This window comes from Cydia fagiglandana, chromosome 8 (genome assembly GCF_963556715.1).
Source record: "Cydia fagiglandana chromosome 8, ilCydFagi1.1, whole genome shotgun sequence".
Classification (NCBI taxonomy): domain Eukaryota; kingdom Metazoa; phylum Arthropoda; class Insecta; order Lepidoptera; family Tortricidae; genus Cydia; species Cydia fagiglandana.
Window position 1 is genome coordinate 16,571,135 of NC_085939.1, and position 20,981 is coordinate 16,592,115.

Sequence of the window (20,981 nt, forward strand, 5' to 3'; positions counted from 1 at the left end):
AGTGTAAGTTAAGGTAATTATTACTACCCTTCATAAGAGAGAGAGAGAGAGATACCCTTAATAAATATATCAATATTTCTGTGGGACATCGATACTTCGCGCTTACATTTTTAAAATGACCAGCCTTTTTTATTGACAAAACTAACTTGCTAGAATAAAAATAAAGATTTAAAAAACAACATGAATTATTTATTTATTATATAGTTATCAGTAAATGTAAAAAGAATAGAGAACCTCCTTTTAGTAATCGGTTAAAAAGGACAATTATTTATAAACAAACGTCAAACGCAAGAAAAGGTTTACTACCACTGGTGACAGTTGACGTCATCGGCTTTGAATTTGAACAGTGTTTTTATTGAAATCGCCTTGAACTAACTAATAGTTCCCATGATACGATAATTGACTGTTTTCTTTTATTATTTTTAACTTAAAACAGTGACAGTCTTAGTGAAACGCCAGTCCATCATGTGCAGATAACCTTTACAATTGGAATATTCTAATCGAGTTATTAGTAAGTATTTTTCACTTTGTTTTTATTGAAAAAGCTTAGCCTTGTGCATTGAGGCGTGTCTCCCTCGCCAAGGTAATTTTTTTGCTAAATCCGACACGGAACCAACCAATTTCGATGACTATTGTCATTAAACTGAGATGCGATATCATTTACTTTATCTTATCAGAGAGATTATGTACACAAGTGTTAAATTTGTACCGTGTAATGGACAACACATTACGTACCGTGCAAACGGGTGCCGTGCACACCTGCGGAAATTTCCTCCAATTCATAACTACCAGGAACATATGGCTTCAAAAGAGTTGACACTCAGCTTCCACAACCTAATCAAGCGAGGTAGTGTTTTATTTTTAAAAATGGAAAGCGACTAATTGCCGTAATAATTTGCCAAATAGTGAAGTGAACACAGCTGTTCTAAGTTTCAAGTGTTTTTTTTTTTTGTGGATAAAATCACTTGCTGTGGTGGTTCAGTTCAAGTTAATGTAATGAAATTAAATAGTGTGTTTATTTTAATAATGTTGGAAGTGAAATGTTCTATTGGTCTGAAGTGGTTTAAGTGCTTTGCTGATATCAGGAATTTATTATCCATAACATAGTATTAGTGCTAATGGCTATGAGGTATGACAGTCTGGTTTTTTTTAGGATGTCTGTTTAGAAATATAGCTGGTGCAGTGGTGTAGCTAGGGGGGGGGGCGGCGGGGGCGGTCCACCCCTATAGTTCGTTTTTTTTAGCATTAGAAAGAACTTGCAAGAAGGTAAGCGATCTTGACATGTCTTTTAATTGAAAAACGCTTTATAAAAATCAGTAACTATTACTTTTGAAAGCAGAAGAATATAAATGATCGTATTACATTCATAATTGTTACATATTTGCCGTAACTTATTTTTAAAATGTGTTTTTCAATTAAAAGACACTTGAAGATTGTTTACCTTATTTCTAATGCTAAAAAATACGAACTATAAATGGGTGACACCCAACCGTGAATATTAGTAGTGCCACCTATAAAAATCATGTAAATTGAAAGCGATGGAGTAAATCCTGAGCTATTTAACATAAATTACAATTACTCTTTTTAAATATATTTTACAATTTTGATTGAACTTTGGAGTGACGCCGACAATTTCCGCACCGGGGGCCACCCATGCTAGCTACGCCACTGAGCTGGTGTCTATATTTCTGTGAAAACTTTATGAAACCTCAACACATACATGAACTTAGCTGTTGCCGTACAATCAAAGATACAGTTTATTCTCAAAGTACTGAAATAATAGGAGTGCTCCCAGTAGTACTTATATTCCATACAAAAACAACAAACACTAGCAGAAGGGAATTTCTGGTTCTCGCCATGCAAACTCCATAAGGTGTATTCGGGTAATACCGAATGTCAGATAATTCCGAAATTCAGATGAAAATCACCCTAAATTCCATTATAGTAAAAGTCTCTTTTCGGAATTATCCGACAGTTTTCGACATTCGGAATTACCCGAGTAAACCTTACATTAAAGTGACCTATGATCTTATTAGCAAAATAGCTAAATTATAGCAACTACATTGGTATGTTGAGTAAACGGGCCCACTGATTACCAGTCTGCCGGATGATATTGACCTGTCAGTTAACCGCAAAAAGTGACAGTTCCGAACAACTGACAGTCCGGCGAACTGGTAATCTGTGGGCCCCTTAAATGATATGTCGTAGTAATACTTCGGTAAGTTTATACTGTGTCAAAACACATCAGTTACATAATATAAAAAAAAAATACAAATAAAAATATTCTTAAAACATTTTTGTCCAATAAAATACCTTGTCATTATCATTCTTTAAAGTTCCGTTTCAGAAAAGGTTAAGCAAATATGGTTCTGGGATTTAGTATGACCACAATGATAATGATTATTTATGATGCATGTTGCTGATAGAAAAACAAATACTAATACCATTATTTATTTCTTTTTTCCTTATCTAGGATTTGATGTGCAGTGATATCAGATAATGTTAATCAAACATGTGTCACATTAAAGGGGTCATCCATTAATTACATCACACGTTTAGGGGGAGGGAGGGGGTCAAGAAAATGTGACATATTGTGACATGGGGGAGGGGGAGACATAAACTTTGTGAGGTCACTTTAACTTCATCAGTAACCGAAAATTTCTTTAAATGATTTTATTCGCTGTACATTTAAATAACAAGTTTTTAAAACGATACTCGTTTTTATTCGTTTAATGTTCTTTCCTAAGCAGTTTTGGGTTATAAAATTATTAATATTTATATCGTCAAAAATATTTTGATAAAATATTAATAATACTTAGGTACTTACTTAATTCGATTTGGCGATTTCGTGGAAAAAATGTGACGTCACACTAGGGGGGAGGGGTTTGCCAAATGTGACCAAGTGTGACAAGGAGGGGGGAGGGGTCAAAAAACCTAGAAATTCGTGTGACGTAATTAATGGATGTCCCCAAAGGCTCGGAACCGGTTTTTTAAAAACCCGAAGTAACCCAATATTTTTAATAATTTTATGCTCCTTACGTAGGACTAAATCATGTATTTAGGGTGATTTAGGTAACAACTTTGTATTATTAGATTGTCCCATTAAAATTAAATAATAAACCGATAACGAAAAAGAACGTAACAATAATACCGGTATTTTTTGAAGAAAACACTGGTTCCGAGCCTCGTTCACAGTAAGAACTAAATATATTTCAGTAGAAGAAGTTAGCCTTGTGTTTATTTTAGGGTTAGCATTGAGTAGGTATTAGGTATCATATCATGATATCAAGGAAACATTTACAATAGGCATGCGTCAGAATATTATCTGTTGTAGAACAATGCGCCAAAATTATTTCACTGTCATTAAATAAAATACTTGGCACTCTAATTGCTTTACATAATTATGTAGTATAATATTTCGTTTTAAATACAAAACAGAATAGTAGAGATAATTTCAGCGCATAGTCGTCTCTACTGACTACGTGTCGCAAAATTTTTAAAGTACCTCATTTATGGAATAACTCCGACATATCTAATATAAATTATAATATCTGGGAAACATATAAAAACTCAAAAATGCGTGTTTTCCCAAATGTAAGACCCAGCTAAATCGATTTATCGCACCCGAAAACCCCCTTAAAGCAAATTTCATCGAAATCGTTAGAGCCGTGTCTGAGATCCCCGAAATATATATGTATATAAATAAATAAACTAGAATTGCCCGTTTGTATTAGATAGATTACATGCACGACAGGCAAGATAACTTTACCTCTAGACTCATTCGTCTCGGTTTGTCCCCATTGTTTGATGAATCATTTCATAAATAATGACATACTACACAGAATTTACCTTTTATGTTATGGCCCTTAACAGGAGTTAGGGATTTAGTTATGTGTATTACCTAATAGCATAGCCGCCGCCGTATATCGATAAAACTAATTAACACAATTTTCACCCTCTTTTAGGGGTTAAATTTCCTTCCTTACAAGCGATTTACATTCTCGCGCGAGCCACGAGCCGAGCCGCGAGCCGCGCCACGACGCCACGAGACGCGAGTCTAAGCGGTGGGCTCGTAGCTCGTCTCGCGGCTCGGCTCGCGCTCGCCTAGCTCGCATGGAGGAGCGGTTTTTTGAGCACGAGCCAAAGGGGCTCGCGCGGGAGGCGCGCTTGCGTTTACTCGCGTTCGGCTTGTCATTCGGTTATAAACCTTATGCCGTGACGTTAGTGTTTAAAATATATTAGCTCGATGATCTTACGAGCCACGAGACGAGCCACGAGGCGAGAGTGTAGTCATTAGCTCGACGAGCTTACACGCTCGAGGCGTGCCACGAGACGCGCCGCGAGACGAGCCACGAGCCGCGAATCTAAACCGGCCATTAGAGAATGCGCTATTGCGCTGTGAATGCGCCAGTATGTTTGCCTCAGATTGCGCGCCTAATTAGCCCAACTTATGTAACGCTCATAATCCACAGAAATCTTGCGCAGGTACGCCTTCGCGGTGCATTTGAACTATTTAAAGATTGAAAAATCAGTAAATTTGCACAATAATCAAACAAAAAAAAATACAATAACTGCAAATAAGTTCATTCGTTCATTTCATTCATTCAATTCCAGATGAGGAACTATACAGCTACACAAACTACGGCATGGACACCCCGACTCCATCATCGGCCCAGGACTGCCTGCAGATGTTCACCAAGTTCGACCCCAACCCTGGGCCGGATTCCGACTTCGACCTGAGCCTGGCTGTTCCGGAGTCGCTCTCCATTATTGAAACAGATAAGAGTGGGAAAGAAGAGACTGATGCTGTTGGTGAGTGCATGGTTTATTAGCTTTAGGAGTCATCATCATCATCATCATCATCATATCAGCCAGAGGAGGCCTATCCTCCCCCAAAGAGTGCCACAATGACCGGTATTGCGCCACCCGCATCCAGCGGACTCCCGCGACCTTTACCAGGTCGTCATCAGTCCACCTTGTGGGGGGTCTACCTACGCTGCGCCTTCCGGTATGGTTTCGCGGCTTTATTAGAAGTACAGTCTACTAAATAATAAAAACCGGCCAAGTGCGAGACGGACTCGCGCACGAAGGGTTCCGTACCATTACGTGAAAAACGGCAAAAAAATAATACGTTTATTTATTTATTTATTTAGCCGTACTTAAATCATTATTTTATTCTGTTTTTAATATTTGTTGTTGTAGCCGAAACAGAAATAGGTACATCATCTGTGAAAATTTCAACCGTCTAGCTATCACGGTTTATGAGACGTAGCCATGTGACAGAGAGACGGACAGCGGAGTCTTAGTAATAGGGTCCCGTTTTTACTCTTTGGGTACGGAACCCTACGACCACGACATCGCACAGCGGCGTTAGCGGCAAGCTGCGGCCATAGGTTACAGCGAGACACAGCGATCGGACCTTTCGTTCCCATTCCCACCTACGGTTGCCGCCGTCGCCGCCGCCGCCGGTCGCGCAAAGCCGGGCCGTTAAATAGGTGGCTTTTGTTTTTGTTTGTCAATGCTATAATGCCGGCCGGAGTATAAAAATAAAACAGTGATAGGTACGATAACTATATTACTCATCAAATCGGATAAGAAACAACTAATAAATATTGTAGATAACCGATACAAAATAATTACAAGTGCCATCGTGCATGTCTATCTCTATTGTCTTTGTATTAAGCCTGTGTAATTCATTTACTTACTACATAATTATCTGCTGACCGACTTTAAAGTTCTTTGTTTTTTATACTAAAGAAATATAAAAAAATGTTTTTTCACTCGGCCACTGATTACCGACATCGATAAGAGCGTAAGATACTAGAGATTTTTTTTCATGCCAAACCACTAAACAAGAAAAATCGAACATCGAACATAAACACGTGTAAAAAATCGCCACCAAGGGGCTGACCATAAATTACGTCATCGATTTTTGACCCCCCCCCCCTATAATCATCCAAAAACCATGCTTCAAATGACCCCATTTCCTCCTACTTCATGCTACCGTCATCCGATGTCCAGACCCCCCTAATATGAAATGACGTTATTTATGAATAGCCCCCAAGTCTATATGTAACGTTCCACGGCAAAACCTTATGGCGGCATAGCGCCGCAATAATATTGGAGCGGCGTTAGTAATAAGCGCCAACTGCCATAAGGTACCTTTTCCCGTGGGACGTCACATATCAATATGGGCAATAGTTTTTTATTATCACTTACCGGTTTCATGGGTTACTAGTTTCATCCTTCTAAGGCCCAGCCATACAAATGAAAAATGCAAAATTTGCCACTAGATTTGAACCTACGGTGTACGAATCAGAGTTGATTTTGCTTTCTTCGAAAACAGAACGAAATAAAGCAAAACCAACTCTGTTCCAATTGAATATGATTTAAATTTCCTTGAACTGATTAAGTACTATATATACCGCCTTTGGAGGTTATGGCATTAAAATTACCAATGTTTAACAGACAGAGACAGAGACGAGATTAACAGAATGTGGTATAAAATCTTATAACACGCTATGCTACTAGTGTCGAAAAACTAAGGGTCATCATCATCTCAGCCATAAGACGTCCACTGCTGAACATAGGCCTCTCCCTTCTACTAAGGGTCGGTTGCACCAAACTGTTTGTTATCGTTAAAAAGATCGCTAAATTGTATTGTATGGAAAGTTTCATATTAAACCGCGGCGGCGCGTCGGGTGACGTTGATAGCTGACGACGGGACAACAACATAAAATAGTAAATAAGTAATTGACAGTTGATTAACATAATAAATTAAAACTTAATGCCTTGTTTCAGCCACACAATCCAATTCCGTGCCATACAAAACCGTCCATGACCCACCGATCAAGTTCAAATCGGTGCACAGGAAAGTGTTCATTCCCGGCGTGGAAATAAAGGTCAGAATAGAAGAGAACGAGCGCAGCGTGACTACACACCTACTAAACCCTAATTTGTAAGTATTTTCGTTCATTCATTATCGCCTTTGCGTCAGTCTTGTTTATATTATACCTTATTCCATCGTAATAAGGTTGAAATTGATATAAGTTTGACGCGGCCACTGCGGTCAGGTAACCACAGGATAAGTAATAGTCATAGGACACAACACAACCGAAGAACGACAGCGATTCAGAGTTGAATCAAGATATCCCTTTCCGACTTATGGCACTATCCCTTTCGGTTATTTAGGGTTGTCAAAATTCAAGTCATTATCTTATCTGTGGTCGTGCACGCACGTCGCACAGGGACGTCAAGTTGTGTCAATGTCAACCCTAATAATTGCTCGGAGCAGTGCTGAACCGAACGGAGCCGAGTTTGCCCGAAGTCAAGTGTCTCCCCACTGGCGTAACTGTGTTTTCCTGTAGAATATCAATAGCTCGGTCAGATTACGTAATACCAAGTATTAATTACTATATAATTACCACAGACTAATCATTAACCCTTTTCCAGGCCGCGCCAATCTGGGGTTTTCCAAAAAATAAACTAAATATTCCAATTAGTTAATAAAGTTTGGTGATTCATTTGAAGACAAGTCACATTTTGCAAAAGTCCAATTTAATTTTAACCTTAACTCGAAACTCTAAGGTTGAAATCTATTAACACATAGGTATGCACCTCTTCCTCCTGTATTATTTGTATTTTTTTCTGCAATGAGGTGTGCAATAAAGAGTATTTGTATTGTATTGTATGCGGTCAATTTGCTTAAAACATTGAACACTAGTTCAATTAAGGTAATTGGTTTGATGAGCCACTGTGCTGAGTTAGTCATCATTTAAGTATGCAATGTACTCGAGATTACTGGTCGGGTAAAACATGCATGCTTTATTAGTTATTATCATACATCGGGGTTTTTGGTGCGGGAATAAAATAAATAATAAATAAATAGTGATAATCGTTATCGTATCTAATGTTTTAATTAGCTAGTTATCAAGTTGCATATAGCGGGCGTAATTTAATGACTCATTGCGTGATAGTTATGCGTCATAATACTCTTTAAATCATAAATCATTTATTTGCGTGAAAAGGGTACAGTTACAGATGTTCACGTTTGTTGTTCTCCTTATTCAGCTGTCCACGAACAGCATGCAAACAATACAGTTTTATAAGCAAGATATTAAAATATGCCTACTTATTAAACACTATCTTGAATTATTAACTGCCACGCCGTTGCTTAAAATACGCTGATGCCCCTTAAATTGAGCTGCATTAGAATTGCATGAAGCGCAATAGGTCATAGCGCTTCTATGGACGCGACCACACCAGTCAAACGTATGTGCCATGCCACTGGGATTACGGTGGGCCGATCCATTTTCAAGCAATATCTGTGTCTTAAAATAATGTGAATAGAATCAGGCGTTACTTTGCGAAAATCCATATTAATTTAAACCAAAATATTACTTACCGACGGTTTCCGTTGTCGGGCGTCAGACCGTCAACAACTCCTGAGGATGCCTCGAGGCGAAACACGTGTCGAGTATTATTCTTTTGGTGGTGGTTTGTTATATTTATTTGCGTATTTATTTTTGCGGTGGGAGGGTGGGAACATTAATTGCATGTAAAAAAATACGCAAGTAAGTATAACGGGTTAGCACTGATTGACTAGCACGTTATCGTTTACACGGATTAGCAAAGTAATATTTTGGTTTAAATTAAAATAATGTGTTTCTTAGAAAGGGATAAACACTAATGTCGTTATTCATATACGCGTTATTGACCTGAATTAGCAATAATGAATGGATGGTCTTTAAATATCTGTCATTTTGACTTATGTATTTGTAAGAAAGGGATTAAACATAATTTAACAAAATCAGGCCCGTAAAGTTTATGAATCAGGACCATAAAGGGGTAAAACATTTATCGCCCAATCTGATTAAGTTGTCAATTTAAACGTGATTAAATTGACCACCTGTGGCGTGGACATCAAAATGAAATTGAAGGACATTGGCTTGCAAATTCCACTATGAAATTGTGTACGTGTGGACGCTAGATGACATTGATGCCAATTGTTTTCTGATCTAAGTCATCATCCCGTCTGGACGTGTCTTAACTTAATAGATATAGGACGGGCTTTAATTGATATACAAAGGCTAAGAATAAGGGTATATTATATATTCTTCTTATCACAGATACACAATTAACCTCCAACACGGCGACTTCACATGGACGGTCCGCAAGCGCTACAAGCACATACTGTACCTGCACCAGCAGCTGACGCTGTACCGCGCGTCGCTCGACATCCCCTTCCCCACCAAGACGCACAAGTCGCGCCGCGCCAGCTTCAAGAACACGTTCAACAACGAGGAGAAGGCTGAGAAGGTAACGCTACAAGCACATACTGTACCTGCACCAGCAGCTGACGCTCGACATCCCCTTCCCGACGACGCTCCACTACGAGAAAAGGCAAAAAAGGTAATTACACCACACACAAACAGGACCTTTGGAAAACTAACCCAGCTACGGTTTTTTTCTTTAAAAGATGTCATCTTTCAAAGCCGGCTTAAAATGTAGCCTATGCCACCCACACCAGCTTCACATGTAACATTATTTATTTATTTATTTATTTTAAACTTTATTGCACATACAAAAAGTACAACAGGCGGACTTAATGCCGGTATAGGCATTCTCTACCAGTCAACCATAGGATGAAACAGAAAAGCGTCCATGTGGGTGCAGTGAGAAATAAACAGAAAAAAAAACAAACAACATTACCAACATTAGTTTGTTACATAGTGGCATGTAATATTACCAACATTAGTTTACATAGCGGCATGTAACATTACCAACATTAGTTTACATAAGTAGGTAATCCATTAGTACTTTCCTGTATTGTCCAATTGTAAATAATACTACTTTGTATTATTTTAAGGTTGCTCTGGAGGCCTTACCACGAAGTCAGTCGAAGAAAATGGCTCGGCCGAAAAAAAGAAAAGGCGCGTTGCCCAGGTAATAACGGTTTTATTTTATAGTAGTGGCTAACAGACGTATGGCCAACCGGATTATAAGAGATCGCCGCAGCCAAAGGACATGTGTTGGCCAGAGTCTTTCTGTGTTGAGTCGAGTATCTACTGATTTCATATACTCGTAGCCCTACTACCCCTTAACTCCGGGGGTTCGTTAGGTCACGTCACAAACATTGGTCATAGTTACACAGTTATAATACTAATTAACGGTTTTCATATTGATTGTCACTGCGACAAGGCACAAAGTGGCACTGATTAAAATTGACTTAAACTTTGACTCAACCTATTTTGGCAGAACCGCAAATATCGTGCATGACTTTTTACTGACGTGACTGTTGCAAGAAGAAAATTGTCCTATTTCAGATTTCCAAAGAAGCCAGAGGTAATGGTCACATACGAGGGAATCCAGCTAAGGATGAAGCAGCTAGAAGAATATTTATACAATTTACTCAATATTTCCATTTATAGGAATCACCACGAGACGGTAAGTTACTACAAAATGGTTTCTATGACTTTTAGGTCAACATCTTAACATAACTAAAGTAATATTCAGAATTGGATAAAATGGCAGTCATTTTTGTAAAAATCCTAATGTTAAATATTAGATTGATGAAAATAAAAGTAACATCTAATTCTGAGCATCTCGGTAGATAGGAACTTATGGTTCATACATTGATTTTTCATCCTCTCGAAAAGCAGTTTTTAATCAATCAAATTTACGTGAAAATCCTCGTAATTATTTACTAGAGTACGTATGTTTGTGAAGTTTTCCAAGCTATTGTATATTCAACAATAATTGTCTATCAACAGGTCAAATTCCTTGAAGTGTCAAACCTGTCGTTCATATCAGAGTTTGGGTGTAAGGGCAAGGAAGGCATGGTGCTGAAGCGCACCGGTTCCACCCAACCCGGGCAAGCTGGGTGTAACTGCTTCGGCCTATTAGGAGCGGCTGTGTGTGTCAGGTGAGAAAGACAGTCATTGCCCTCTCTGTTGTTCATATTGGAGTAAGGGCATGAAGGCATGGTGCTGAAACGCACCGGTTCCACCCAACCCGGGCAAGCTGGGTGGAACTGCTTCGGCCTATTAGGAGCGGCAGTGTGTGTCAGGTGAGAAAGACAGTCATTGCCCTCTCTGTTGTTCATATTGGAGTAAGGGCAAGAAGGCATGATGCCCAACGAGACCACACTTTTCCTAGCGAGGAAAGATAAGCTTCATTGAGCTTCACTGAATTAATTTGTATCCTAGTGGCCCCTGTGACTCTGTCTTAACCCTTTGAACGCCACGCCTATCGTGTGTGGCGCGTCATCGTGAACCTTCTCGGAATCCACGGAAGTTGATATTGGGCTGTATCTGAGAGCGTCCGTTGATGTCTTCTTTACATTCCATTACATCATACACCCTATCTATGTTTATAAAATGGGGTGTAAGTGGCCCGCCATAATGTGCGCGATGCTATTGAATATTTACGCACTTATTTCTTGTTAACTTCAGCGATTTTTTATCACAATTTGCCTACTGTGCCTTAGGGCAAATCAGCCATTGGTCTTTGGTGTTCAAAGAGTTGAATAGATGTGTTATTGCAGATGTAACTACTTCTGCACGGGTCTGGTGTGCGCGAAATGGCAGGAGCGGTGGTTGTTCGTCAAGGACACGTTCTTCGGGTACCTGCGGCCCAGCGACGGGTCCGTCAAGGCCGTCATGCTGTTCGACCAGGGGTGAGTCCAAAAAACTTAAAATAATTAAAGGACCAACTGATGTTAAAAAGTCCGACATCCCATCAGTATATGGTCTTCATCAGAAGTTCTACTTTACCAAAAGTCGAAAATGATTGATAGATATTAATTTAGAACAAGGTTTATAGCGTTTAAGGGCATTTTCACTTAACTGTGTCCCCTAAATGGCCGGATAGCAATCGTTATAAAACTGACTGTCAATGTCAAATCTCGTACATTTTGTCAGGAATGTAACGGTTAGACGTTACTGAAACACGACTTAAGACGGGCTTTAAAGTACAAGTTAGAATGAAAATGCCTATAATTGAGAAATAATGTTACTTATTGAATGATATCCTATGAATACATTATAAACTCTATAAAGAACCATTCTTACTTCTGTCATATACATCTGGAATGAAGTATAGGAAAATAAATATGCTTTACATATGTATTTGTAAACTCTAATAACGATCTGTTATTTTTATTCCATGCAGCTCATTGAAATGTGAGTATAGTTTCTGGACAAGCCATGTGCTAATATTTTTAACATTTGTTGGTTTAAATTAAACTTTCAAGACGGTCTCATATTACTTCATGGATTTGTACATAATTATCGAATAACAGTTTTTAACATTTCAAACATGGATTATGTTCCTCGAGCAATAATATCCATGCATTACATAAACTAATACATATCATAAAATGTGTAGAGTTAATACACATATGTATTTTGAACTAACCAAGTTGACTATTCAATGGAAATCTTGAAGTTTATTAATATGGAGGGTAGAGGTAAGGAGAACAATCTCTATGTAAATATCAAAAAGTGTCCGTCAAAAATCCTTAAATAGGTGTCGCCACAATACCTAGAGTATTTGATAAAAAAAAAATCAAATCATTGACATCGCACTTCACCCCGTCAATAACGGCTACGTTCTTAGCTACTCTAGCGCTACTCTGGAGAGATTTGAAACTATTACTATATTAACAACTTACAGCTGACAGCTGGACACTTTTGCAAATATTATCCCATAAAATAGTTTTCTCCTTACGTTAAATAAATCATGGTCCTTAAGTTAAAAATTTCTATCAAAAATGACTTTTTTTATAGAACAAACTTTACACACAGGAGTTCTCGAACAATGAAAATCGGGCCATGATAATTTGAAACAACTCGCCCGCTTAGTGACCGCTACTGACTATAGCTATATTTCACAGTTTCGAAGTATCAAGCGGCATGTACTCCACCGGTCTGAACCATGGCCTGCAGATCCTGAACCAGAGTCGACAGATGGTCATAAAGTGCTGGACGAAGCGGAAGAGCAAGGAGTGGATGCAGTACCTCAAGGCCGTCGCCAATCAGACTGGTAATTATATTATTACCTTTAAATTTCACCCTCAATGTCTGTCTTTATGTATTATGTATGTATCTCTGTAAACGTTTTATTGAGGTTGTGCAATAAAGAGGATTTGTATTGTATTGTAATCCCCTTCCATCCTCTCTAGACGACCAAGTGTTTATTGTTAGGTAACCTAAGATATTTTGCGGTCTCTGGTAATGCTAATTCATTTTCATAGCTCGAGAATTCACACACCCAAACGTCCACCATTCGTTCGCGCCGCCGCGCGCCGCCACGCCCGTCGGCACCTTCGTGGACGGCTCACCCTACTTGGCTGCCGTCGCCGAAGCTATGGAGCTCGCCAAAGAAGAAATATTCATCGCCGATTGGTGGCTCAGTCCAGAGATATATATGAAGAGGCCTGCTCTTAACGGGAACTATTGGAGGCTGGATACTTTACTAAAGAGGAAAGCGGTGAGTTCATTTGATATATACTCGTAGTTTGTCAAAGGACTGTCTCATTTCAATCATAGATAAAGAGAATCATAGTATCTTTGTCTTACGCACTGTACTTAGCACCCAAAAGAAAAGGATGAGTTTAGTTTTCCTGGTTCTTACGACTGACAAATTGGTTTGACTAACTATATCAACTTAACTAGCGCGGTCATAGAAGCCACGGAAATTGCTAAGGAAGAAATTTTCATCGCCGATCGGCATCTCAGTCTAGACATATACATGAATAGGATGCACTGGAGATTATTGGACGCTAGATAGTATATATTCATCAGAAAAGCGGTGAATTCGATAAATATATCCAATCTAAGTAATTGGCGCAGTCCGTGGTAGGATCTTCGTAAGTAGGTAAGTAAATCAATGTTGAATCTATGCGGTATGTTCTCTAAACAGGAACTATCTAAGAGAGAAGCGGTGAGTGCTTCCATATTTAAACACTTTACTGGCGCAGTCTGCGGTTGGATTGATGTTTAAACAAGTCAAACAACACAAACACAGAAACCATGGACCTCTCTAAAAGAGAATGCGCATTGATAAATCAGTCCAGATTATAATTTATTGCAGATTGAATATTTAAAATTGTTTATATTACATGTACATATTTCCCCATTTAGGATGATAAATATTTAAAATTGGACATTTTGCGGAAGACCATATCTGTAAAATATACCTGGACACATGGGGTACTGATAATTCCGCTACTCGATGCTAGATGTCGAATGCGAGAATAAAGGTGACAGTCCATTTCCAACCGCAGCTGCACTACTGTTCATTTTACTATGGAAATTGACAGTAACAGCGACGCGTTCAGTACCAGTAGCGCAACTGCGGTTAGAAATGGAATGTTACCCTAATAGTCGTTTTCGTACCAAAACTGATGTATGGAGTGAGCACTCTATTCTTACTATATTTCTCTATAGTGAGGTTGACTAAAGTAGCATGACGAATACGAACGTTTCCGAGAAAATACGATGGAAAACAATTATGCACTACATCTGTACGCGCATTTCATGTATTAACAATCGATTTTATTTCAGGCCCAAGGCGTGAAGATCTTCATACTGCTGTACAAGGAAGTGGGGATGGCGCTCGGCATCAACAGCTTTTACAGCAAGAGCCGATTGGCCAGCGAAAATATTAAGGTGATTATTAATAGTAATAGGGTATTATACTGTATTTAATTAAATAAATTATTTTACAGTACATATGGTCCTATTTTCCCGCACTAGTACGTAAAATAGCACTTTTCGTGCGATGTCAAAAGTTTAAAGGGCCATATGTACTGTAAAACGTTGTACGATACACGTACGAATAGGTAATTCGCAACTCGTGTCGATTTAAAACACTCCCTTCGGTCGTGTTTTAATTTATCGCCACTCGTTTCGAATTTCCTATTTTTCGCACTTGTATCGTAAATAACTATTACAGTACATATGGTCCTATTTTTCCGCACTAGTGCATAAAATAGCATTTTTCGTGCGATGTCAAAAGTTTAAAGGGCCATATTTACTGTAAAACGTTGTACGATACACGTGCGAATACATAATTCGCAACTCGTGTCGATTTAAAACACTCCCTTCGGTCGTGTTTTAATTTATCGCCACTCGTTTCGAATTTCCTCTTTTTCGCACTTGTATCGTAAATAACTATTACACCATGCATGAAATAAAGCACCAGATAATTATTAGAAAAACACAGATAGGAGTTATTTTTAAACTCAAGTTCTATTTAATAAATCGGATAGAAATATAAAATATAAGTGAGTTGACCGTGACGTCACGATGTAATGTTTCATATAAATTCCATATTAGCAAATCGTTTTGACAGTTCTAAATAAGTTTAACTATTTAACCTTTCGAATTGCATCGATGCGAAATTGAGTCAGTATAAAGTAATAGGTATTGAAGTGCTAGTTTGTCATAAGAAGAAATAAGTTTAAAAAAATTTGTATTTACATGTCGGTGTCCATGAAACGGTTAACCTTTTGGCCGCCACCCACATTTATTAGTTTACAATGCACTATCATAATTTATTAAATTACCATCGTAAGTTACGTAAGATTGTGGCAGTCAAGAGGTTTAAGGCTGCGTTCCCACCAGAGATGTGCGAGAATGCGTAGCGAGGGATGTGTTTGTTAAGATTGAATAGAACCGCCTATCCTCGCCCAACGCAACTCTAGTCGGCAATTATTTATTGGCTCTTAACAAAGCTCATCTCTCGCTAGGCATCCTCGCACATCTCTGTTGGAAACGCAGCCTAAGGGCTGATTTAGACGATGACAGAACTCGCATGCGAGTTTCATACCATTGCGGGTTTTGATTCGTCGGTTGAATCGGACGAAATCCACAGTCCGCGATATAGGTAACTAAAATCGCATGCGAGTTCGCGCGCCGCGCCGTCTAAGGGCCAGTTGCACCAACCACATTTGACAGACTGATCAACGTCAGCCGGCGCGCCCCGGCGCCTTACTATAATACTTTCCATACATAAAAATTTAGCGAACTCGTTAACGATACGACCAGTTTGGTGCAACCGACCCTAAGGGCTCATTTAGACGATGCAAGAGCTCGCATGCGATTTTAGTTACATTGCGGACTGTTGGTTACGTTCCAATTCAACCGACCGATCAAAACCCGCAATGGCATGAAACTCGCAGAGTTCTCGCATCGTCTAAGCGTCGGTTGCACCAAACTGTTCGTATTATTAAAGAGTTTGCTAAATTTTTATGCATGGAAAGTTTCATAGTAAAGCGCCGGGGGGCGCCGGCTGACGTTGATCAGTCTGTCAAATGTGGTTGGTGCAACTGGCCCTAAATCGGGCTTATATCAGCCCTAATTCTAGCATTGGTAACGTAGGTTTTCCGTCACCCAGACCACGCGCGCGGCGGGATCCTGTTCTGGGCGCACCACGAGAAGATCGTCGTCGTCGACCAGTGCGTCGCCTTCCTCGGCGGGATCGACCTCTGCTACGGCCGGTGGGACGACTACAAACACAGGTTAGTTGTACTCATACTCCGATGTGCGGGCGAGACAGCGCTATGCACGTATATAGTAATGTCCCGCTCGCACACCGGAGCGGCGGCATTGACCTCTGCTACGGACGGTGGGACGACTATAAACACAGGTTTGTTGCAGTGAACTAGATGGAACTAGTCTCTTTGAAACAAAGACCTTGAAAATCTCAAAACCCAAATCATGTCCACTATATATGTACATTGTAGATTCTACAATGTACCATAATTCTAGCAAATAAACACTATGACTATGACTTAATGCCCACAATGGCTCTAAATCGTTAAAAAAAGTAATTATACGTGATTAGGTAATAAAGATAGATCATGTTGGATATTATTCATTTCTTTTATTCTTTATTCATGTAATATCTTAAGGCCATAACACACATCTGTTTCTCGCTCTCACTTATGGGTGCGACGCACCAAGGTCGCGGTGCGGTGCGATAGTGTGTAACGGCCTTTAGGCTAGATCATTTATAATATGAATATAAAAGTAAAATATAAAAACACTTACAAAACAATAAAAAAATACATATATAACACATTATAAAGAAACCTAACCTAGGGTGCCGCCAGCAGCGGGGCAATGCCCAAGCTACCGGTGGCCAGAGCCGCAGAGAGAGGAACCGGCGGACTATCCGCGCCGAGTCCAAGATCTCCGCCTTCTGCATCTGACCCTTGATACAATAGCGAGTCTCTCAAGATATTACTTATTATTATAATTTATCTAATTTTATCTTCCAGGCTGACGGACCTAGGCAACATCACGCAGACCTCTTACTCCATCAGAACGAAGAAGAAAACGTCCAGCTCCCCCGGCGGCGGCATGTTCCACACTCAAAACGGCGGTGACGTCACGCTCGAGCTCGCCAAACACTCTAGGGACATCATCATTGGAGCCAATGAGTGAGTTATACCTATACATACATATTTTACGGTTTTACTCGCATTTAGTCATCAGAATCAAGAAGAAAACGTCCAGCTCCCCCGGCGGCGGCATGTTCCACACTCAGAACGGCGGTGACGTCACGCTCGAGCTCGCCAAACACTCTAGGGACATCATCATTGGAGCCAATGAGTGAGTTATACCTATACATACATATTTTACGGTTTTACTCGCATTTAGTCATCAGAATCAAGAAGAAAACGTCCAGCTCCCCCGGCGGCGGCATGTTCCACACTCAGAACGGCGGTGACGTCACGCTCGAGCTCGCCAAACACTCTAGGGACATCATCATTGGAGCCAATGAGTGAGTTATACCTATACATACATATTTTACGGTTTTACTCGCATTTAGTCATCAGAATCAAGAAGAAAACGTCCAGCTCCCCCGGCGGCGGCATGTTCCACACTCAGAACGGCGGTGACGTCACGCTCGAGCTCGCCAAACACTCTAGGGAAATCATCATTGGGGCCAATGAGTAAGTTATACCTATACATACATATTTTACGGTTTTACTCGCATTTAGTCATCAGAATCAAGAAGAAAACGTCCAGCTCCCCCCGCGGCGGCATGTTCCACACTCAGAACGGCGGTGACGTCACGCTCGAGCTCGCCAAACACTCTAGGGACATCATCATTGGAGCCAATGAGTAAGTTATACCTATACATACATATTTTACGGTTTTACTCGCATTTAGTCATCAGAATCAAGAAGAAAACGTCCAGCTCCCCCGGCGGCGGCATGTTCCACACTCAGAACGGCGGTGACGTCACGCTCGAGCTCGCCAAACACTCTAGGGACATCATCATTGGAGCCAACGAGTGAGTTATACCTATACATACATATTTTACGGTTTTACTCGCATTTAGTCAGTACTTAGTCATTAAAACCACGGAGAAAACATCTAGCTCTCCCGGCGGTGGCATGTTCCACACTCAGAACGGCAGTGAACCAAAGGAAAATCAACTCTATTTTCCAAATCATTTGGTTTAAATTTCAATGACTTAAACTGAGTATGGTGGTGGTGGCTATTTCTGTCATGTATTGTCAATCTATTTCCTTTCAATGCGAAACACTACTTAACCACATAACACTACATTTATTCATATCTTCTATTTCCAGTACCATCCAAATCGCAACCACAGAAGTGGAAGAAGAAAAATCAACCATCGATCCCAACACCCCCGACCCGGACCTACCTCAACTCCAACCAGGCGACCATCTACTAATAACCCCAAACACACGGACGGACAAAGATGACAGTCCAGTAGAAAGGAGGAACGTGCTCAATAAGATAACAGAGAGATCCAAAGATATATTGAGTATAGTGTATCCTCCTTATGAGGAGGGAAGGAATGAGAGAGAGTTTGATGACTCGGAGAGGAAGAAAGCGGAGAAATATGCGCAGTCGAATGATCAGGTGTTGCTGACGGACGCGTTAACTACGAAGGTAGGAATTGCAGGCAAGGCCTGTGCACACCGGCTGCGTAGACGTGCACGTGCGCGTTGTAATATACAGTTGCTTATGAGAGACGGCACACCGCTTGCGTGACGTGTGTGCGCACAGGTCTTACAACATTTTTACAATTAACTCCAAATAAGTATATGTGGCTGTCGTTCCTTGAAGAATTATCAAATTAACAATAAAACAAACATACAATAAAATATGATAATATTTTTGACAATCGAAAGTTCAAGGAAGTTTCTCACTAAGTTCGGCAAGGCGCATGTGACATCCATGTACGGATGTAATGTTCGTTATTGGCGTGATAACCTAATAAATGCAGTGTGTATCTCTTTAGTGTGTGTGGTGTTTGCAAGCGTCCATAAGTTACTGTAACCACGTACCATCAGGCGGGATGTATGCTTGTTTACCACGGACGTACTTCTTAAATATGCTCCAAAAGCATATAAAATTTTGCTCACTGCGTACAATGGGGTTGGCAACTGTCAAAGGTTTACATAGATAGCGCTATCATAGCTTGCCCTTTACTCTAGTTCTATGAGATACGCGAAAGCATACGACAAAGTTTCACATAGAATATTGCTCAACAAATTATACGGATCGGGAATTAGAGGGTTAGCTCATGACTGGTTCAAATCTTACCTAGAGAAGCGAACGCAGCTTGTCCAAATCGAATACCTAAATCCGTCTACTAATGAGATGGAAATAATTCGGTCAAATATTATAGAAGCGCAAGGCTCAATCCCACAGGGAAGTGTTTTAGGTTGTCTCCTCTTTTTATTATATATTAATGATCTCCCGAAGGAGATCGATGCCAAATGCACTTTATTTGCAGATGACGTTTCTCTCCTTTTTGATTTCGATAATACGGAAAATTGTAATGTAAAACTAACACAAACCTTAAATAATATAAATGAATGGATGCGCGACCACAATTTAACAATAAATACGAATAAAACTAAATTAATACAATTTTATCCACATCAAAGAACGCCTCTACAATTAGAATTATTACTAGATAACACGGAAATTGAAGAAGTAGAGCATTTCAAACTACTAGGTGTTACTCTAGATAACCATATCAACTGGAAAACTCACATCGCATGCGTTAAAACGAAAATATCCCAGTTTCTGTACGGACTCTTTACGCTCCGGAAAACAACAAACTTTGGTACAGCACTGTCAGCTTACTATGCCTTTACACAGTCTTGGCTACGTTATGGGATTGTAATATGGGGCGACAGTACAGATGCACACGACATATTTGTCATGCAGAAAAAATGCGTTCGTGTATTGGTGGGTATCCAAGAACCCGATAGCTGCAAGCCACATTTTTTTGAGCACGGCATACTTACGCTACCATGTCTTTATATTTTAGAATTATGTATTTATGTCAAAAAAAACATACACTTGTTCAAACAGCTGCCAAATCGAAGGCTAAAATACAAACTTGAACTACCCGCGCCTAAATTACAAATATATAGGAAAAGCCCTCTTTATGCAGCAGCTAAATGCTACAATCATATTCCGGACTTTATAAAGGCAGAAGAAAGAGAGACAACATATACAAAAAGATTGAAATGGTTCCTTGCGAGAAAAGTATATTATTCTATTAATGATTTCTTTGCAGATAGCTTTAATATGTAATTTATTAGTTTTATTTATATAATTTAATAATTTAATAGGATGCTACTTATTGTGCTGTATTGCATGACATATGTAAATATTATAAATCTTAGTTTAAGGAAATGTTTGTCATACCCTTTTAGGGTCCATGAGGTACTTACTTGTATAAATGTTGTAACATCTCTTGTTGTAACCATGGCGCAATAAATGATTGATTGATTGATTGATTGATTGATTTGGCTTAAAGGGCTGCCATCCAGGGCATAAAATTCCATTAAAAAAAAACAAGAATTTAACACAATTCTAGGGATTGACAGGGCATGCTATGCTGGCGCCATCTACTAAAGACTTTAATCGGCCAACCCCATTTAGACAACTTCAGCGTCCAATCTTAAATCGGGG

The 20,981-nt window shown here is 39.6% G+C and overlaps 1 protein-coding gene across 1 annotated transcript in view; it reads left to right on the forward strand.

The window, feature by feature from the left end:
• Positions 1–298: 298 nt before the first annotated feature.
• LOC134666837 (phospholipase D2) overlaps positions 299–20,981 on the forward strand; it is a 32,527-nt gene continuing 11,844 nt past the window's right edge. Inside the window, exons 1-14 of the mRNA XM_063524154.1 lie at positions 299–847; positions 4,615–4,812; positions 6,802–6,958; positions 9,129–9,318; positions 9,869–9,945; positions 10,326–10,446; positions 10,773–10,924; positions 11,546–11,677; positions 12,896–13,044; positions 13,256–13,491; positions 14,568–14,672; positions 16,386–16,525; positions 17,288–17,449; positions 18,611–18,938. Coding sequence (XP_063380224.1) covers positions 649–847; positions 4,615–4,812; positions 6,802–6,958; positions 9,129–9,318; positions 9,869–9,945; positions 10,326–10,446; positions 10,773–10,924; positions 11,546–11,677; positions 12,896–13,044; positions 13,256–13,491; positions 14,568–14,672; positions 16,386–16,525; positions 17,288–17,449; positions 18,611–18,938 — 2,346 coding nt within the window. The 5' untranslated portion in view covers positions 299–648. The remainder of the gene's footprint in view (positions 848–4,614; positions 4,813–6,801; positions 6,959–9,128; positions 9,319–9,868; positions 9,946–10,325; positions 10,447–10,772; positions 10,925–11,545; positions 11,678–12,895; positions 13,045–13,255; positions 13,492–14,567; positions 14,673–16,385; positions 16,526–17,287; positions 17,450–18,610; positions 18,939–20,981) is intronic.